At 43.6% G+C, this 16,116-nt stretch overlaps 1 protein-coding gene across 4 annotated transcripts in view; it reads right to left on the bottom strand.

Moving 5' to 3' along the window:
• The window catches only part of LOC119969424 (solute carrier family 12 member 5), a 1,634,719-nt gene that overhangs the window by 356,397 nt on the left and 1,262,206 nt on the right, over window positions 1-16,116 (bottom strand). For all 4 annotated transcript variants that reach the window (XM_038803049.1, XM_038803048.1, XM_038803051.1 and 1 more), the window contains exon 4: window positions 10,716-10,862. In XM_038803049.1, the coding sequence (XP_038658977.1) occupies window positions 10,716-10,862 (147 nt within the window). The remainder of the gene's footprint in view (window positions 1-10,715; window positions 10,863-16,116) is intronic.

A 16,116-nucleotide genomic window follows, 5' to 3' on the forward strand; every position in this document is an offset into this window, starting at 1 on the left:
CTTTCTGATTTCGCAGGAGCACAAATCAGTTCCAATTCACCTCCTGTGGGAAAACATGGGCTGGATTCTCCGATTTTGTGGCTAATTGCCGACAGCGGCATGGAAACTGTGGCGTTTTACGATGTCAAAATCGGAGCTGAACCCTCACCGATTCCGGGACCGGCGAGGGGCTAGCAGGCAAAACTCCCAGTTCCCGTGCCAAAAACCCCCAGAGAATGGCCGGGTCCGTGGCCGCGCATGCGTGCGGCGACGACTGCAGCAGTTGCACCATACAACATGGCGCCGGCCATGCGCGGGCCTGATCTGCCAAATACTGCCCACAGGACAACCCCTGGCCACCCCCCACCAGTTACCCCCAGCCTCGAGGAAGCGGCCCTGGCCAGCAGCACGGCTCCCGGCCTACTGTGGCGGCGCTTGACACAGTCCGCACCACCACACAGGGTTCTCAACTGTTCATCCACATGTCAATTGTGGGGTCAGGAACTCAGCCCATCGGAGGCGGAGCATCGGGGGAGGGCCTTCAGGTAACGCGGCAATGCCGTTCCAATGGCGTGCAGCGCATGACACGGTGGTGCTATTTTGGAGGTTGCGGAGACTAGGAAACCGGTGTCAAACCAGCACCGACCCGATTTGGGCGTCGGAAGGGATTCTCCGCCCGATCGGCGATTACGATATCAGCATATGGCAATGGAGAATCTGGCCCATAGACTCCCAAAACAGAGAATTCTGGCCTTTAACTCTGTTTCTCTCTCCACAGATGCTGCGAGACCTACTGAGTTTATCCAGCATTTTCAGTGTTTATTTCAGATTTTCAGCATCTGCAGTTTGGCTTTTATTTCTGTAAATAATTGAACTTAGCTTAAAAATACCCTGTAGCCTCTCAGGTCTACATATTTCAATGGTGCCCTTAGCCATCGGGAGAGCTAGGCTTCTTTCTCACATTTGGGACAGCTGAAAACATAGCAAAAGGCAGCAGCAGCAGATTCCCAATTACAGCACCACCAATTGAGCCAGTGTTTGTCTCGCAGTAAAGAATTTGAAGAATAAAAGAGACATCATTCATTCGATACAGATGGAGGAGTAGTGCTTTCACCTTCCTCACAAGCACGATTCACTGTGACAATGTAGCAACTTGGCAAGAGCAAACTCAGTCAGAGAAAGTGATAATGAAGTATCTTTCAAATGGCTGGTACATACTGTTCAAGATAACCTTGACTAAAAAAAAGGAGAAAACAATTCCCATATGTTTGAGAAGACAAAAGCACCATTAATTCTATTTTAATCTTACAGTGTCAAATAATCTGTCTTGACACCCGAGTTCATGAGGTACTCAGATTCCATAAATAACAAACTATCTCATCTTTAGTTTTCATAAGGTTGTTCAACCAAGCTATTTTTATCAGCTGAGTTTGGAACAAATGAAGTACCTGGGACGGGATTTTCCATCCCCGGTGTGATTTTCTTTGTGTTGCTAATTTTAAGGATGGTTGGCGTAGCGTTCACAAAGACCACAAATAGCATTTAACTTGAACAAAGCTATAAATTTATTAACATTACTTATTTGGATTTGACACTTACTCCTATATAGTACAGTTAATAATACACATATAATCTACACTCATCTACAACTAATCTCTGCACTAATACATTAACTATGATCTGCTCTCACTCACACGATGTTTCCTTCAGTCGTCCTCTAGGTTTCTCCTCAACCTCTCACCCACAAGGCTTAGCGTCGATGCCTTACTTAGTTGTACATCTAGCTCCCTCTAGTGGTTGATTTAGACATTACATTAACCCTTACGGTTCTCTATATTTATGATAAAGTCACACCTGGGATGCCCAGAATGCATTCCCCGATGGGACAGAGAATCGGGCGTCAGGGAAAAATCGCAATCGGCACCGACACCGGCCCAAAGTCCATGCTCTGACCCCTCACTGGCAGTGTGAACAAGTTCCACATTGCACACCAGTGAAACCATGCAAATAAACACATAGAATCATAGAATTTACAGTGTAGAAGAAGGCCTTTCGGCCCATTGAGTCTGTACTGGCACTTACAAAGAGCACACTACTTAGGCCTACATTTCTACCCTATCCTCGTAACCAAGTAAGCCCCATTCACCTTTTTTTTTGGACACTAAGGGCAATTTTTGCATGGCCAATCCACCTAACCTGCACATCTTTGGACTGTGAGAAGAAACCGGAGCACTCAGAGAAAACCTACGTACACATGGGGAGAACGTGCAGACTCCGCACAGACAGTGACCTAAGCTGGGAATCGAACCTGGGACCCTGGAGCTGTGAAGCAAATGTGCTAACCACTATGCTACCGTGCTGCCCTAAATGGGGTAGAATGACCCATTTGCATCTATTTAGCAGAACCAGTGCCCTTTGCCCCTCCCTCCCGTGATTCTCCAGTCATGGCCAATTTGTGGTGGAGGAGGGGAAGGGGAGTGTTGTGGCCGATCTGCAGTGTGGGGATTGGGGGTTCCGGCTGTGGAACTCCGCTAGACGGCTGCCCACTTAATTTGTCAGCCCAATATTGGGATACACACGGGAATTTCCATGGAATATGAAATTCCTCGTATTCCATGGCATGCATACATTTTCAAGGCCAGGAATTCGGAAATTCCATCCTGCTTTATGACCACAAGGGCATCGTAAATTGGTGCAATTCAACTCTAGTGGGAGAACATCGCCTCCCAAAAGGGGATCCACCCCAGGGTCTTTATGTTAAACAGGATTTTTGTGGTTAATATAACTTAATCTATTTCCATTTTCAAATTGAAAAAGTGCAGCAATATCATTTTTTGCGAATACATACATTTATATCGCACCTTTCAAGAAATCAGGATGGCCCAAAGTGCTTTACAATTAAAGAAGTACTTTCGAAGTACAGTCACTCTTGTCATGTAGGGAATGTGGTAGCCAGGTCTCACAAGAAGCAATGTGACAATGACTTGGTCATTTGATTGAGTGACAATGGGTGAGAAAGCCCTTGCTGGTTTGTTTTGCACTGTTATTTGCTAAAATAGCTGGGCGGGAAACTCCGGCCTCCCAGCCACATGTTTCTCGGTGCCAGGAGGTGGCGTGCCATTCACTGGAAGCGGGATTCTCTGTTCCCCCAATTGTCAATGAGAATTCCCATTGTAGTCACCAACCCCACCAGGAAACCCCCGGGGTGGTGGTAGTGAGACAGGGGTGGGGGGGGGGGGATTGCGTTGCCGCAGGACCAGAGAATCTCACCACCAGTGAACGGTGCGCCGCCTCCTGACACTGAGGTACATGCCGCGGGAGGTCGGAGAATCCCACCTGACGATTTTGCCGAACAAAATGTAAAACAATGCAAATTCTCAGTCCCTCAAAATCTACTTTTCTTCAACCTATTACCTCGATCTTTGTTATGCTGTTGCCCTTCTCAATTTTTGAAGTGTGCAATATTATGATCACTATTGTCCAGATCTTCCTCTACTTTGACTTCTTTTACCAACTCTGGTTCATTTCTTGTTACTCTATCCAATGTTTTCTGGCCAATAAATTTGGAGATTGTTGAAATTCCCACTGAATATTATCCAATCCCCTGTATTCATTTTCCTACTTTGTATGCTTGTTTCTTTCTCCACCTCCCTTCCACAACTAAGTGGTCATAGTTACCCCATTAATGCGATTGATCTGTTAATATCTTTTACCACTATCCGCATGGATTCTATTCCTGTCCTACGAACAGCTGCATCGTTTTTTTCTACTGCTATTATGTTATCTTTCATAAGTAGATCTTTTAAATGCCTGCAGTGTTTAATTCCCAGTGCTGGTTTTCTGTAGCCATGTGTCAGTAATCCCGACATCTGGTTCTTCATCATGTATTACTGCCTCCAGTTTCCCTGATTTATAACAGACACCAGGTCCATTACTGCGCAGACAGTTTCACTCAATTTTAATTGAAGTTCCTCCCACTTTATTTTTTTAGCAATCTTTATATGTTCCTGTTCTATAATTCCAATTATTCCATGACCATACTTTCCTTTCCTGTTGTATTTATGTTTAAGCTTGTTTCATCTTTTGAAGGTCTCTCCCTTATCTTACTAATTTCAAGCCTTTGACACTTAATTACCCTTTCGACTAGGACATTGGTCCCACTCTGATTCAGGTAGAGCCTCTTCCATTGGTATAGTTCTTTCCGGGTCCAGTACTGATCCCAGTGCTCCATGAAAATTAAACTCTCTTCTCATAACAGTTCTTTAGCTATGTGTTAATCCTCCTGACTTGTCTGTCTCTATGCCAATTTGCCTATGGCTCGGCAATAATACAAAGATTATTACTCTTAAGGTCCCACTTTTTCATTTTTCTCCTCACTCTTGATACTCCCTCAAAATGATCCTTCCCCCCCCCCCCCCCCCCCCCCCCAGTCTACTGACGCTGTTTGTTCCAACATAGACCACTGTGGTGATATGCATCACTGTAGATACACAAGGGGTTAATGTAAGTACATGTAGACTAGCTAGACACTAGAGGGAGCACCAGAGACATGACACACAGACACTCAACCAATAGGTCAGTAAGATAGGACACGACCAATGGGCATTCACGAAACACACAGAGGTGACACTACCACAGGGGGGCATTACACCAACCCATATAGAAAGGACACAGCACACATGATCTTTCTCTTTCCAGTGGAGACACTCAGTGAGTACAGACACAGGGTTGATTCAACATCACACCCACCACATGGATTGTAGCAGACTGGTTCGTCAGTCTGAGTAGCTATAGAAGGATTAACAGTAGCGGCGAATCCGAGTAGGAGAATTGTAAATAGTTTAATAAACGTGTTAAAATTATCTCCACGTCTGAACCTCAGAGTGAACATCAAGGAAGCAGCTTATGCTATGCCAACAGCATAAGACAACCACAACAACAGGATTTTCCCCATCATTTTCTAAATTCCTCCAGCTTTCCCAAAGATACTGCAGGTGTTTTGGAGGAGTAGCACTGAGTTTCATTGTTGTACATGTGGGATCTAATACTATGCTTTCTGATGGTATCACCAATGGACAACATGTAGATGAAGATGAGAAGGGAACCAAAAATACATACTTGTGGGACTCCCGGTGATGATGTTGTGGTAAGAAGAGAAGGCAGTGCTGGATATGTTCTGCCCGCAGTCTGATTGTAAGAATGGAATCAGATGAAGCTGGTGTAAACCAGCTGAACAATGGAGGGGTGGCACTGAAGGATGATGGTCTTGTCGACCAGGTCAAAAATTGCATTGATAAGAATTGGGAGTATGTGCGCCACACCGCAAACACAGAGAGGATTCCATCTGTGGCTTTCAAGTGGGCATTTTAAGTTCCCTAGAAGGAATAGAAGCATGACTGAAGGGATTCAAATATGGAGTTATGGAAAACATGGGTACGGATTTTGAAGTTAACAAGACATTCAAAGCCTTTCGTGTGGGAAGAAATACTGGAGATTCGTGTGGGAAGAAATATTGGAAATTGGGCATTGCTTGCAAGGAAAAAAGGTTAAGTATGGTTTTGAGTGGAGATGGGATGATATTGACAGCATTAAAATAGCCATATGGCTCTCAAAGAGTACTAAGTGTACAACTTGGAGCTTAATCCTGTTGGATATGGTTTTTGCTCAAAGAGGAGATAAAACTCCTCCTTGTTGTTTGTTCAATGGCAGGGTTCTAAGTTGCTCTGAAATTTGAAAACTAATTTTACAATAATCGAGGGAATGCTGGATTGTTGAAAACAAAATAAGTGAGGTTCACGAGACCAAGCAACTCAAGCACTCACCTTAATCAAGTACTCAGTTAGACCTGGTGTTCCCTAAAATGGCGGGGAAGGTGGAGGTGAGGTAAACTATGCAAAAGAAATACCATTGGAAACAGGCTGTTTAAAACCTGTGACCTAATTTTTGTAAGAAATGTTGCATCTGGCCCATTGTCGATACCTGGGAAAAGTGTGGCAATTGTGCATCTGGTCCTGTCTCTACCTGGTGGACTTACAAGGGAGAGGAGTATGGAAGCAGATTATATAAGGTGCAGAGAGGCTGTAGGCCGAATGACTAAATAGGCAGATCCAGTAGGCACTACTAACGTTCCTTCAGCAGAGGGAACCATGGGGTTCAGAAGAGGCCCCTCGTACTACTTCTGAGGGAACCGGAGAGGGGGATGCACCCAATGCACCTACCAAGACTTCGTGGCAACCTCCCGCAGTGATGAGGACACTATCTCACTGGTGGAGGAACCTGTCAGGTAACCGAGGCACTTCACCAAACCTAGGAAGTCACCTGATAGACTGATCTTATGAAGGACTGTATTGTACTAATCCCTTTATGTGGCTCTGCCCTCATTGTAAATAGTTACCTGTTAGTAACTCATGAAGCATATATTGTTTAGTGACTTAAGGGAAGATGGATGTGGTCGCATGGTCCCTTAAAGGGGCAATCTATTGGTGGTCATGTAACCCATTCGGGCTTATTGTGTAGGAGCATGTGAACCCCAAACAATGGAGTACAAGGGTAGGACCCTGGGAGCAGGGGCCCAGGCAATGTGGATCCAGCAGCTAAGGAGTAAATACCTGTGCGTATATATAGTTCAATCTCATTGTTGTTTTTAATAAACCACTTTGTTATACAAGAAGCCAGGACAGACAGAGTTGTCATCACTGGTTTGTTGCCGGTGCCACGTGATAGCGAGGCTAGGAATAGGGAATGAGTGCAGTTGAACACGTGACTGCAGGAATGGTGTAGGGGGGAGGGCTTCAGGTATTTGGATAATTGGAGCGCATTCTGGGGAAGGTGGGACCTGTACAAGCAGGACGGGTTGCATCCGAACCAGAGGGGCACCAAAATCCTGGGAGGGAGGTTTTCTAGTACTCTTCGGGAGGGTTTAAACTAATTTGGCAGGGGAATGGGAACCGGATTTGTAGTCCAGCAACTAAGGTAGCCGATGTTCAGGACGCCAAAGCGTGTAGTGAGGTAGTGGAGAAGGTAGCACTGACAAAGGAGAGTACTTGCAGGCACGGAGATGTCTGAAGTGTGTATACTTCAACGCAAGAAGCATCAGGAATAAGGTGGGTGAACTGAAGGCATGGATCGGTACTTGGGACTACGATGTGGTGGCCATCACGGAAACTTGGATAGAAGAGGGGCAGAAATGTTTTTTGGAGGTTCCTGGTTATAGATGTTTCAATAAGATTAGGGAGGGTGGTAAAAGAGGTGGGGGGGGGGGGGGTGCATTGTTAATTAGAGAGAGTATAACAGCTGCAGAAAGGCTGTTCGAGGAGGATCTGCCTACTGAGGTAGTATGGGTTGAAGTCAGAAATAGGAAAGGAGCAGTCACCTTGTTGGAAGTTTTCTATAGGTCCCCCAATAGCAGCAGAGATGTGGAGGAACAGATTGGGAAACAGATTTTGGAAAGGTGCAGAAGTCACAGGGTGACTTCAACATCATGGGTGACTTCAACTTCCCAAATATTGAGTGGAAACTCTTTAGATCAAATAGTTTGGATGGGGTGTTGTTTGTGCAGTGTGTCCAGGAAGCATTTCTAACACAGTATGTAGATTGTCCGACCAGAGGGGAGGCCATATTGGATTTGGTACTTGGTAATGAACCAGGGCAAGTGATAGATTTGTTAGTGGGGGAGCATTTTGGAGAGTGACCACAATTCTGTGACTTTCACTTTAGTGATGGAGAGGGATAGGTGCGTGCAACAGGGGAAGGTTTACAATTGGGGGAAGGGTAAATACAATGCAGTCAGACAAGAACTGAAGTGCATAAGTTGGGAACATAGGCTGTCAGGGAAGAACACAATTGAAATGTGGAACTTGATCAAGGAACAGATACTACGTGTCCTTGATATGTATGTCCCTGTCAGGCAGGGAAGAGATGGTCGAGTGAGGGAACAATGGTTGACAAGAGAGGTTGAATATCTTGTTAAGAGGAAGAAGGATACTCATGTGAGGCTGAGGAAACAAGGTTCAGACAGGGCGCTGGAGAGATACAAGATAGCCAGGAGGGAACTGAAGAAAGGGATTAGGAGAGCTAAGAGAGGGCATGTAAAATCTTTGGCGGGTAGAATCAAGGTAAACCCCAAGGCCTTTTACACATATGTGAGAAATATGGGAATGACTAGAGCGAGGGTGAGTCTAGATTGTGTATTGAGTCTGAAGATATAGGGGCAGTCTTGAATGAGTACTTTCCTTCAGTATTTACGAATGAGAGGGGCCATATTGTTGGAGAGGTTTAGTATGAAACAGACTGGTAAGCTCGAGGAGATACTTGTTAGAAAGGAAGATGTGTTGGGCATTTTGAAAAACTTGAGGATAGACAGGTCCCCTGGGCCTGACAGGATATATCCAAGGATTCTATGGGAAGCAAGAGATGAAATTACAGAGCCTTTGGCAATGATCTTTTCGTCCTCACTGTCAACAGGGTGGTACCAGGGGATAGGAGAGTGGCGAATGTCGTGCCCCTGTTCAAAAAAGGGAATAGGGATAACCCTGGGAATTACAGGCCAGTTAGTCTTACTTCGGTGGTAGGCAAAGTAAGGAAAGGGTACTGAGGGATAGGATTTCTGAGCATCTGGAAAGACACTGCTTGATTAGGGATAGTCAGCTCGGATTTGTGAGGGGTAGGTCTTGCCTCACAAGTCTTATTGAATTCTTTGAGGAGGTGACCAAGCACATTGATGAAGGTAAAACAGTGGATGTGGTGTACATGGGTTTTAGTAAGGTATTTGATAAGGTTCCCCATGGTAGTCTTATGCAGAAAGTAAGGAGCCATGGGATAGTGGGAAATTTGGTCAGTTGGATAACGAACTGGCTAACCAATAGAAGTCAGAGAGTGGTGGTGGATGGCAAATATTCAGCCTGGAGCCCAGTTATCAGTGGCGTCCCGCAGGGATCAGTTCTGGGTCCTTTGCTGTTTGTGATTTTCATTAATGACTTGGATGAGGGAGTTGAAGGGTGGGTCAGTAAATTTGCAGACGATACGAAGATTGATGGAGTTGTGGATAGTGAGGAGGGCTGTTATCGGCTGCAAAGAGACATAGATAGGATGCAGAGCTGGGCTGAGAAGTGGCAGATGGAGCTTAACCGTGAAAAGTGTGAGGTTATGAATGCGGAATACAGGGTTAACGGTAGGGTTCTTGGGAATGTGGAGGAGCAGAGAGATCTTGGGGTCTATGTTTATAGATCTTTGAAAGTTGCCACTCAAGTGGATAGAGCTGTGAAGAAGGCCTACGGTGTTCTAACGTTCATTAGCAGAGGGATTGAATTTAACAACCGTGAGGTGATGATGCAGCTGTACAAAACCTTGGTACGGCCACATTTGGAGTACTGTGTGCAGTTCTGGTCGCCTCATTTTAGGAAGGATGTGGAAGCTTTGGAAAAGATGCAAAGGAGATTTACCAGGATGTTGCCTGGAATGGAGAGTAGGTCTTACGAGGAAAGGTTGAGGGTGCTAGGCCTTTTCTCATTAGAACGGAGAAGGATGAGGGGCGACTTGATAGAGGTTTATAAGATGATGAGGGGAATAGATAGAGAAGACAGTCAGAGACTTTTACCCCGGGTGGAACAAACTATTACAAGGGGACATAAATTTAAGGTGAATGGTGGAAGATATAGGGGGATGTCAGAGGTAGGTTCTTTATCCAGAGAGTAGTGGGAGCATGGAATGCACTGCCTGTGGAAGTAGTTGAGTCGGAAACATTAGGGACCTTCAAGCGGCTATTGGATAGGTACATGGATTACGGTAGAATGATGGGATGTAGATTAATTTGTTCTTGATCTAGGACAAACGTTCGGCACAACATCGTGGGCCGAAGGGCCTGTTCTGTGCTGTATTTTTCTATGTTCTATGTTCTAAGCCAACCTCTGTGATACCTCGTGCTATTACACCAAGGATTTACATGAGGCTCAGAATAAATTCTACTTCCATTTCTCTATCTTCATGCATTTGGAGATGTCCATTAATATGGCTTGGAATTTCTTTTTTTTGTTGCTCTGTCAAACTTCACACCAGGTACGATTTTATGAGTACTACATGCTTTCTGGTACTTTGTCCAAATGTCTTTGTTCAAGTGTAATCCTAGACAATGATGATTTTCAGAGAGTTCCAGCTGTGGAGCAGCTCCATCACATCATGGTTATGATCAGACAGTGCATTAGGGTTAGAGTTAGGGTTAGGTTTTGGTGGGCATTGATTCTGTCCCATATAACTCAACTCCACACTGACAGTGTATTCACTAAGTCAGTCATAAGGGAAACTACAGCCTTGTTTTTTTTAGCATAGATCTCGAATGCCTGCTGCCCATTTTTTGATTGAACTAGGACTGGCCAGAGGGACTGTTGTGGTTTTCTCCAATCCTGTACATTCTTATGTTACACAGCTGGAATTAAACACTAATTCAGTACATGCCTGGAATAATTAGACACAAATTGCTGCAACATTGTCCCATTGTTTGTGCAATGTGTCCTACCACAACCCTGACACACAGCATTGTCATTTCTTCTTTCAACTCTTGGCTTTGCCTGTTCTGGTGGGAGAAGAATGAAAGGCAGTTTCATCCTGTTATTGAGACTATAGAATGCTTGGCTTGGCCTGTTTTGCAAGTCGAGCTTGAAAAGTGTCCCTTGAGCGCAATGTTCTGTTAGGTGTTAAAGACATCTCTCAGATGAGCAAGTTGGGTGGGAATCGTTACTTACACAGGAGCAGCACAATATAACGATGAAGAAAGATTCCATGATTCCACCGACCCCAACAACCCATGTCAGACGCAAGAACAATATGACTCCAAAAATATTCTGCAGGCAGGGAAAGTAGACTCCCATGATTGTACCCATCCGTGTAGCCTGCAAGAAAAGAAAAGAAATGAAAGTGAAAAAATTAAAACAGTCTCAGATCTGAAGTTTCAGTGAAGAAAAATCTGTCACAAATATCCAGTGTAAATATGGCATTGGTATCAAGACATCACGGAAAGCATCACACATACATACTTCAATGCTGAATGTTACATTTCTTGTCTAATACTCAGAATTCATTAATCTTAGATGGCTCCCATCATCAGTGACTGCCTGATAGCTGCCAACATTTTACCCTACAATCATGTGGTTCAAAATGTTCCATTAAGACACAGCGTTCATTTCTACTTATGCTTGTAAATTGGGTGCATGAACTTCGTGGTGTAACCTCTTGGGCGTTATGGCCACTGCTACGTTTAAGGCTATCTTCCTTGGTTGTCAAGATGGCTGTCTGAACTGAGCACAGTTTTGATTTCAATATTGAAGTAAGAGAGCTACGTCCTTTTCGAGGACTCACTGTTAAATTCTTTAAGACCTTCAGAACCTGCACTGAAAAAGCCACAACTACTTTCCTAGATCGACAGCAACCTAACAAGTGATTGCCGGAGGCTGCTAGAGAAAGGGTGAGTTAGGCTCTTTATATTTACATCCATGTCGCAGCTGAAGGGAACCTTCCCCCCCATCAACTTACATGTATTCCATTGCCAGTACACCAGCCAGTACAAATTGCCTCCAGGCAAAATGATGATCTGCCTCTGGAGTTTGTGGCAACTTGTGTCCAGCAGCAGGCCTCAAGGTTCAGGCATGTGCTGGAAATCCACCATCAGGTATGCTTCCAAACTTGAGCGTGACAAGTTTCTAACTCAGATGAGTACTTTTCACATTTCAAGGTGACTATGATAATTTCATGGTACACTGCTATTTGTTATTGAAGTCTGAGTGACAGCTTCAGAACATATAACATGCACTCCCGAGGAGAGCTTCGTTGACCAGAGCTGTTCTTGTCCCCTTCACCCCTGATTGTTTTTTATTTCTTCAATTCTATGTTATTGCAGAGGAAGCCGTAGAACATCACTGTTTCGCAACCCACAGTCAATCCACAGTTTCAAATGCTTCAAAGGTGGGTACCACCATCAACGCAGCTTCTGAAAAATAATCCGGATTAGCTCCAGCATTCTTCCTATCATCTGCTTTTTATGCTTTGTGCCCTGTGTAACTGATAATAATGAGCATATCAAAGATAAGAGCAGTCAGGATGGAGGAACACAGAGCGTTCTCACAGGAGGAAACAGACTGACTATCAGCGGAGATGAAGTTATGATTAATTCAGCGTGCTTCAGGGAACTTGTTTCACCACATATATTGATGACAAAGACACCCCTTCATGCTGAACAACTCACGTAATGTAATACCTCAAAGGCTGTTTTTAAGATGCTCACAGAGTAGGAATCACAAAATTAAATCAGAAACAGTATACAACTGAAATAACATTCAACAGGATCAAAATCTTCAATTTTTTGGTGGGTTATTATCGTTAACCTTGGCACGGTGAGCACCTCGACGGACGTCTGCATATTATACCAAATTAAGAGATTCTGAGGAGGTGGTTGAAAAAATACAAAATGAGTTTGAAAAAAAAAATGAAAATCTCTTATTGTCACGAGTAGCCTTCAATGAAGTTACTGTGAAAAGCCCCGAGTCACCACATTCCGGCGCCTGTTCGGGGAGGCTGGTATGGAAATTGAACCGTGCTGCTGGCCTGCCTTGGTCTGCTTTAAAAGCCAGCGATTTAGCCCAGTGTGCTAAACCAGCCCCTAAGGGGCAATTTAGCGTGGCCAATCCACCTAGGCTGCACATCTTTGGGTTGTGGGGGCGAAACCCACGCAAACACAGGGAGAATGTGCAAACTCCACATGGGCTGTGACCCAGAGCCGGGATTGAACCTGGGACCTCGACATAAAGGTGGAAAAATCGTAGTCGAAATTTAGTCCAAACTAATTTACAGAGCTGACCATTGGATATAATAAAGGAGTTATGAAGGAGAAAGGACTTCACGATCGGCATTGAAGCAGTACATGGAATGATATGCAGAATTTGCCCCAGTCTGAATGTCCAATATGTCTAATCACTGCAGAACAGCAATCAATGAAGTAAACAGAATGCTAAACTACTCAATGTGCAAGCCAGAGGAAGTCAAACTCAAACTGAAGTCAGATCATAATCTGAGGTATTTTGTTAACCGAGAGACAAGAGAGATATTCAAACCCTCGAGGTTATTCAAATCAAAATCAGAAATCTGAGTTACGAAGAGGACAGCCTCAGCAAAAATAACTGTTATTATTTTGATATGTTGACAGGCAAAAGAGTTTCTACATTTTGCTTTTGCTTGTTTTCTGAGAATTGTCCCTCAGCAATAATAGGTTGAATTTGCAACAAATTTGCCCAAGGTGTGGGAGTAAGAGACACAAACAAAACATGATGTCAAAACAAACAGGATTTATTCTCAATGCTCGGTGTGGGAGGTGAATTGTCACTCGTAAAGCGGTTACTATGATGAAATGCTAATGCAGTGAAACACTGTAGCACATATTTATCAGATTTTATTGCTTTTTGTCCCCCCCCTCCCCACTCCCCTCATATTATTGCTCTATTAAAACGAATAACCTAATTCCTCCCACTTGGCGACTGTTAAGATTGTGTGTAATATTATGGTGACACAACAGAACTCCCACCGTGGTGTCCTTCATCCCTTTCCCTCCATTGAATCATCAGGTCTTCATTCAGAATTGACTTTGCTCCTCTCTTGCATTCCCTTCTACCATCCTATATTTTTGGGCACTGAGACTTAAGACTTAGAGAAACCCACTATGCAGTCCATTTTACCATCCAAGTACCTATAATGCAGCAGTGGCATACATTTTCATACATTGTACTCTTTAAAGAAAACACTTTCCCTCATGTTAGTAGTCATCCACTCATTTGTTACCTTTGGACTTAACTATTTAAATGTCCTCCTCGTTGACCTCCCACCATCTAACCTCAGCAAAATTGAGGTCATCCAAATCTTTATTGCCCATGTCGTAACTCACAAATCATATTGACCCATTACTCCCTTTCCCACTGGCTGATCCCAGGATAGAGACACGCTGGTTTTAAATTTCTCACCCTTGATTTAAAAACTCCCTGTGGCCTTGCCGATTTCTTTTTGTGTAACCTCCTTACACTCATTTGAACCTCCTTCTTTGATCAAGCTTTGTCACCTGTCCTAATATTACTTCATGTGGCTCAGTGTCAAATTTTGTTTGTTGACACTTCTGTGAATTATCTTGGGATATTTATCTTCATTAAAGTCACGATATGAATACAATGACAATGTGGCAGAATTTAGCTCCAACTCCATCTACAGGTTTGTTGATGACACAACCGTAGTGGATTGGATTTCGAACAACGATGAGTCAGAGTACAGGAGATAGAGAATCTAGTGGAGTGGTGTAACAACAACAATCTCTCCCTCAATGTCAGCAAAACTAAAGAGCTGGTCATTGACTTCAGGAAGCAAAGTATTGTACACACCCCTGTCTGCATCAATGGTGCTGAGGTGGAGATGGTTGACAGCTTCAAATTTCTAGGTATGCACATCAGCAACAATCTGTCCTGGTCCACCCACATTGACACTACAACGAAGAAAGCACAACAGAGCATAAGCACATCCTCAGGAAACTAAGGGAATTCGGCATGTCCACATTGACTCTTACCAATTTTTACCGATGCACCTTAGAAAGCATCCTACCTGGCTGCATCACAGCCTGGTATGGCAACTGCTCGGTCCAAGACCGTGCAAAACTATAGGGAGTCGTGAACACAGTTCAGTCCATCACGCAAACCCACCTCCTATCCATTGACTCTGCCTACACCTCCTACTGCCTTGGGAAAGTGGGCAGCATAATCAAAAAACCCTTCCATCTGGGTTATTCACACTTCCAACTTCTTCAGGCAGGAGATGCAAAAGTCTGAGAACATGCACTAACAGGTTCAAAAACAGCTTCTTCCCCGCTGTTACCAGACTCCTGAATGACTCACTTATGGACTGATCTGATCTCCTCACATACCTTCTCTACTGACTAGTTCTGTACTCCGTATGCTTCACCCGATGCCTGTGTCTATGTATTTACATTGTGTATTTATGTATGTCCTGTGTTTTTTTTTCATTTATGGAATGATTTATCTGGACTGTACGCAGAACAATACTTTTCACTGTACCTCGGTACTCGTGACAATAAAACAAATCTAATCCAAAGTTGTTTTTAGTTGCTTTTAAATGGCCCTTATTCATGGCACTTGTTGTCTGTGTCTACTATTATTTCCCATCCATTTTATCCCTTCTTCACTAGTGAGATGTTTGTTGTTGAGCTGCTTTGTCCTACCGGCATTTGCAATCAAATTTTTGAAGCTGCAGGGATGTATAGAAGTTTATGCATAAAATGCCAGGCTTCACATTGAAAAAGAGAATTGACCCCTATTTGTCCGCAGACAATCCTCGTGATGTGAATGAGTTGATTTTTTTTAGCTCGTTTGAAAATTGGTGCATTTGAGGAACATGTAATTGAGCAGTAGGCTTCACTTTGTACATTAGAAGGATCTTGTGCTGTTATCAACTAACACTGGATCGCCTCAAGCCTGTGTACTTAAACCTTTACTTTACATTCTTTACACGAATGGTTCTCAATCAGAGATCAATGATTGCATGATTCTGAATTGTGCTAATATTTGATAGTTGTGGGTTTTATAAAGAATAGCAAAGTAAACTGTCGGAATTCAATGGGAGAGGTTTGTAAAATAGTGTGATGACAATTCTCTTCAACTGAACAAAAAATAGATGAAAGAACTACCTACAGATTTCAGCAAAAAGACAGTAATATTGTTTCCATGAAAATTCATGATTTGGCATTGAAGCAGTTACGAGCTACAAGTATCTCGGTGTCAAAATAGATGATAAATTGAATTGAAGGGAACAGTCCACAGATGTGGTCGCCAAGAGATGTACACAACTATATTACCTCAGAAAACTAAAATCCTTTTGAGTAGATTCTCCGATCATGAATCTCTTCTATATGCCTATCGGTGAGACTACTATCCTTTTTGGATGTCTCCTCGAATTGTGGTTTTAGGAAAGTGGATTAAGGGTGCAGAGATTATTGAACTAGTCAGGAAGGGTATTTGATGTTGACAAAATCTGCTCTCAAAGATTTTGATGGAAATAGAGTGTCATAGAATCATAGAATCCCTACAGTGCATAAGGAGGCCA

This window comes from Scyliorhinus canicula, chromosome 7 (assembly GCF_902713615.1).
Source record: "Scyliorhinus canicula chromosome 7, sScyCan1.1, whole genome shotgun sequence".
Taxonomy (NCBI): domain Eukaryota; kingdom Metazoa; phylum Chordata; class Chondrichthyes; order Carcharhiniformes; family Scyliorhinidae; genus Scyliorhinus; species Scyliorhinus canicula.